This window comes from Physcomitrium patens, chromosome 8 (assembly GCF_059467195.1).
Source record: "Physcomitrium patens ecotype Gransden chromosome 8, ASM5946719v1, whole genome shotgun sequence".
Lineage (NCBI taxonomy): Eukaryota > Viridiplantae > Streptophyta > Bryopsida > Funariales > Funariaceae > Physcomitrium > Physcomitrium patens.
In genome coordinates, this window is record NC_143417.1 from 11,323,108 (window position 1) to 11,328,893 (window position 5,786).

Genomic DNA, 5,786 nt, shown 5'->3' on the forward strand with positions numbered 1-5,786 from the left:
CATGTGAAAAAGATCACCAGTGCTGTGCTTCATAAAAGACATTCATGGCAGCCACCCCAGCTTGCTTCAATGCTTAACATTGGTCCTCGAGTGGAAAGGAAGAGCCGTTCATCTCATATTCACTTTTGGCACTTCAACGGATAAGTCTAGGGCAATTGTAGAACACATTTGAAGTTCGAAAATAATTCTGAGTTAAAACATGTGGAAGAGACAAAATTGTCAGATTATATCAAAAAGTTAAACACTGCGCTTGTGTGCATTCACCCGGCATTCAGAAGTGCGAGATTTCTGCTGGCTCCAACCGCAAAAAGCCTGCAAACTATTTTGTTCTCAAGTTACTAATCTAATCCATACAACCCAGTCAACTAATCCTACTTTGATTCCTACACATAAAGAATTGATTCTGCTAGACGTTGCTACAAGAGCATGTGCAACTGCCTCTCAAAATCCGCTGAACTCAGTATCTGGGTGGGGGCTTGTCTCCAGCCAAGTTCACTCTCAATTCCCTACCGTCATAATCGGCGCCGTCGAGGCTCTCAATGGCAGCGTTAACCTCAGTCTCACTGGACAAAGTCACGAACCCAAATCCACGTGACCTACCAGAGTCCCTTTCAGTCGCAATTCTAGCTTCCAGAACTCTTCCGTAATCCGAAAATAGAGTCTCAAGAGCCTCCTCGTCGCACCTCCAGGACAGGTTGCCAACGAACAGCTTGTTAGGACCATCCCTCTGTCTGCGGTCCCTGCTCCCGGACCTGTCTGATCTGGGTGATGATGGTTCATACTCTCTGGTAGAAATCCAAGAGTCAATTAATAAAAAGCAAACATAATTGCAAGTTCAAGAGTAACAAAAAGAATCATGTAATAAGCGGTACACATGAGAAGCAGCTACAATACAGAAAATCAACATGATAGAGCGAAGTAATGCATTATCCAGCCAGTCACCACTGTAGTATCCCTAATTGAATGGAATTCGTCCAAGACGGTTCGGGTATTCACAAACTTCACTAACCATATAAACATGAACGAATAAGACGACGAACATAGCAAACTTTATTGTCTAGTACATTTCCTTGCATGCATCCTCGCAAATACAATCTTCGTAGATTAAGAGACCAACAAATCACACACTTAATAAGTACAACAATGTCCTAAAAAAGTCAACAAAGCAAACCTCAGTAAGATTCAAAGACTTATGGATATTGATATAAATTTATTCTCAATACCTGGTTGGGGGCTTCTCTCCAGCCAAGTTCACTCTCAACCGCCTCCCATCGAGTTCCGCGCCGTCCAGGTTCTCAATAGCAGCATTAGCCGCAGCCGCACTTTCCATCGTCACGAAACCGAACCCACGGGACCTTCCAGAATCCCTGTCAAACACAACCTTGGCATCCACCACAGTTCCGTATTCTGAGAAAAACGAGTACAAAGCAGCTTCATCACATCCCCATGAAAGGTTGCCAACAAACAACTTATTAGCATCATCCCTGGGCCTTTCCGACCGCTCCACGCGAGGCTTGTCCTTCTGCGACTGGGGGTAGTTCACCTTCAAGGGTCTCCCCCCCATGTCCGTTCCGTCAAGCGCGTTGATCACAGCCTGGGCATCCTCAGGAGTCGCCATAGTCACAAACGCAAATCCTCGGCTCCTCCCAGAAATTTTGTCATAAATGACTTCCACAACATCCACAGTACCGTGGTCACTGCAAATCTCAGCAAGCTGGGCGCTGTCGCACGTCCAGGGTAAGTTCCCCACGTACAGCTTCGTTTCAAATTGCTCCTCCTCCGCAACAGGGGCTGCAACGTCGCTACTGCCACCGTCGGCAACAGAATCCACCCCAGACACCGCAATGCCGTCGTTACTAAACCCGCTGTCATTGTCAACCGCGCCTCCCATGATATCATCCGTGACACTTCCATACAACTGCTTGTCCAATTCCTTGTCCAAGTCAGATGCCCTGGCGACAATCCCGCCAATCAAGCCACTGCGCTTGGTCACAAGTGAGAAAGCAGAGAACGCGCAGCTCAAAGATGAGCCCGAGACAGGGGCTGCCATGCTCAAAAACGAGCCATGGCGACTCGAATTGGTCTCAGCGCGGGCCACAGCGGCGACGAAGCGCGGAGTAGAAACGGCCATGGTCATGCTGGCGACCGACATGGTTGGGGAGGCGCGACAGCAACGGGAAGAGGTGCGGAATTTGGCGAGGAGGGAGGCGGAACAAAGGCAGAGAGGCGCAACACAAACCCCAAAACCCTAGCGAGAGAGAGAGCTTCGTAAAGAGGAGCTGCGGAGCAGATATCTGCAGCGGAGAAAGCCCCTCGACGCATCTGGATAAGGCCCAGCTGGCTCAATCTCTTACCCCAGCACCTCCCCTCCATCTTTGCGGTGTGAACGGGGCTTTCCCACCCCTCCCCGTTCCCCTCATCCGAACGAACTCGCTCCCTACAGAGAGCGCGATGAGGGGGAGGATTCGTGGATAATAAAGGCCAAAGTTTTAAAAAGCACAAAGTAGTGTTCAGAAGGGGATATTTCAGAGGAGGGTTTAATGATAAAAGGATGGGATTTCTCACATTACATATATTGTTTATTAGGCAATGCAGGAGTATGTTTGTTTGGTGGATGTGATCAGTATGCATAGATAGTTACCTCATATTTGATGTGGTTAAAATAGGTTGTGAATATATTTTGGATGCAATTTGTAAAATTAAAAGAATGGTCGAAATTTTTATTTTTATTTTTATAAGGCAGTGTGCATGTTTTTAATTGGATCCAAAATTGCATAGTAAGCATATTACAAAGCTATAGAGAAAGATACATTAAATGTTAGTGATCCCAAAGAGAATCTAAAAACTCAACTATTTGTGTAGGTAATTTTCGTATTGCATGCCAAAGAATCAAATGTTTACCAAATTTTAAGATATAGATTGATTATCAACTAAATTAGATAGGAAAATTTCAAACAGATATGCATATATATATATATATATATATATATAAATTAAAAAAATCCAGAGCTTGCTTGTGATGTTCAAGATAAAAGTCTTAAAAAGAATTATTTAGTTATATAGAAATGGTTTATTTTAACCAAATGATAGTTTTAATAATAGTGATATTTGATTCAAATGATAGAAAGATAAAATTATGAAATTTAAAATAACCCAAAAATATAAATTATGTATATATATATATATAATATTATATTATGGATCTAGCATATCAAATTAGAAGGAGTTTATTCTTTTACAATTAAAGATTAGATTAAAAAATATATAAATTATATCAAATTAAAATTACATTAGATAGAAAAATAATATATATATATATATATATATATATATATATATATGTATATATATATAATCCAATCTTATCTTAAAAAGAAAAAGTTATAAATTCTAGTATTAATTTTTAAATCATTATGAAATTATATACATTATTAAAGGCTTTAATAAGAAAATTTGAATTGTATTAAAATCTAAAGTAGTAGAAAAAAAAATTTAAAGTGTTAAATTTTTTAATAAAAGTATGAATAAATAATTTTTAAGGAAGGATACAAATTATGTATTAGCTCAAAAACATATTAGTAGATATCAAAGTTGGATTTTAGGAATTACATTGTTAAACTATATCAATAATTATCTAGACCAATTCATAATTCTTATAAGACTGAAAGAATAAAATGGCTATATGTGTTACTTTCTAACTTTTTGTTTAATTAATAAGATGTTTGATTTGAATCTAAAGCATGTAAAGAGTCTATGCTAATAAGAATTAAGATAATATATACAAGTTTCAATTAATGGATAGAAGTTTCAACAAAATTGAATCCTACATGAAATATAATGTTGCTTAAAAATTTATATTATTAATAAATATTGTATTAAAAAAATTTGTGTCTTAATGACAATTTTTTTTGTATAAGATACAAAATGAATCATTTTGATGTAACAACAGATAATCATAAAAATAAAATCATAAAAATTTAAGATTAATAAATTTATTACTAAAATCATTGAAATAAAATATAATTGTTGTTCTTACAATAATAGAGATTAAAGAAGTCTATAAAATCAAGGATATAGAATTTTTTCTTATTAACAAGAGTTCTAATGTTAAAAAATAATTGAATATCTTTTCTTATTTAAAACCATTAAATATATCTTAAAATATATTTCATAATTTTTTACAAATAAAAAAGTTATATTATTCAAAAGTTATGTAGTGCTTAAAATACATATGTTTTTGAAGACAAGAACTCAAAGAATGAAAATTAAGTAGTATAATATCTTTCAAATAGAGATGACAAAGAATAACAAAGAAAGTATGTATATTCTAAAAAAATTGGAATGACTATTGCTAAAGACTAGAAAATTAGAGACTCTTGAAATTAAACTAGAAGCAAGAAAGAAATTGATAAGAATGAGGAAGGTCTCACTCTTATTTCTATATACACTGTCTAATTAGAAGCTATGTAGTGACTTTCTATAGGATCTTTAACATATATTTAACTTATAAGACACATGTTTAACTTGTAAAGTAAGTTTTTTATATGTGTGCCATAGAGCCAATTAATAGCATAAGTGGCTAATTTATTGGCCAATTAATATTAATCCGTGGTCAACTTTTTGGTCAAATTTTTAAACAATTAATCACCTATAGACATATATAAAGTCAAATTTGAGTCTATGAAAATTTTTATAAGATATTATGTAATTTATTTATTTTTATTTATTTCAATCTAACTTTCTTTATCTTAGTAGTTATAAATTTTTGTGACATTTTTCTCCTTTTTTAGAGACAACTTTTATAAAAAGTGGTATACATGTTGAGGAAGTCTAAAATATAGCAAATTCTACTTGCTACATACTATGATATTTGTTTTTTTTTAAAATTAGTTGATTGGTCCACTCAACCATCAATAGTATCTCATATTAGGACAAGAAGATTACCTTGTTATTGGATCATTGCTAAGGTCCTTATAATTGCATTAAAAAGAAACATATAAAATATCAACAAGACTGGTTTTTACTTCCAATAATATCATGAAACATTGGAAGTTTCTTCTAATATTATAATATTAAGTGCATTATCTCTTACCATCTATTCAAGGAAGAATATATTATTCTTAAGGAACTTCATTTCTATTATGTTGTCTTGAAAGTTGTGACAATCTTAATGCCTTATTTAATAACTTCAAAAATAATAGTTCATAAATTAAATCTATTAGTTGTTGATTTTCTATTTTTCTAGCATTATAAATATAAATAAACTACAAATAAAGATAAAAGATATTACAATACAATCTTCATTGAAATTGCTTTATTTTATAGCAAATATTTCCTTAATTGAACTATTTTGATGTATTTGTTAATGAAAAGCATTGAATTATTTTACCATATTTGTAAGATTTATGGATAGCTTTGATGTTTGTTTATTAATATCATATCCGTATCAATATATAAGATATTTCAATCTATTTTGGTACTATTTTTAATCTAAGTCATCTTTTATCTCAATTTTTTTAATTGTTGTTTATTTTTATAGAATGAAGTGATATTTGTATTCTTTTTGATATATATATATATATATATATATATATATATTTATGATTCAAGAAAACATACATGAAACATAAAATAGATTTTTATAAATTTTGATAGATGTAATCAATATAAAATTAGAATGATTTGTTCATGAAATGAAAATGGTCTAAATCTATTGTAATTCAACTTGTTAGAAGGACAAATAGTCTTAATAATACAATAAAGTAACCATACGTTCTTGCCACTAC

General features: G+C 33.4%; 1 protein-coding gene across 1 annotated transcript; it reads right to left on the reverse strand.

The window, feature by feature from the left end:
* Window positions 1-202: 202 nt before the first annotated feature.
* On the reverse strand, window positions 203-2,250 carry LOC112285874 (RNA-binding protein CP29B, chloroplastic). Its single transcript, XM_024527184.3, has 2 exons — window positions 1,224-2,250; window positions 203-785 (listed from the first exon to the last, which is right to left on the reverse strand). The coding sequence occupies exons 1-2, from the start codon at window positions 2,150-2,152 to the stop codon at window positions 458-460; spliced, it is 1,257 nt and encodes a 418-aa protein (XP_024382952.1). The 5' UTR covers window positions 2,153-2,250; the 3' UTR covers window positions 203-457.
* Window positions 2,251-5,786: the final 3,536 nt, after the last annotated feature.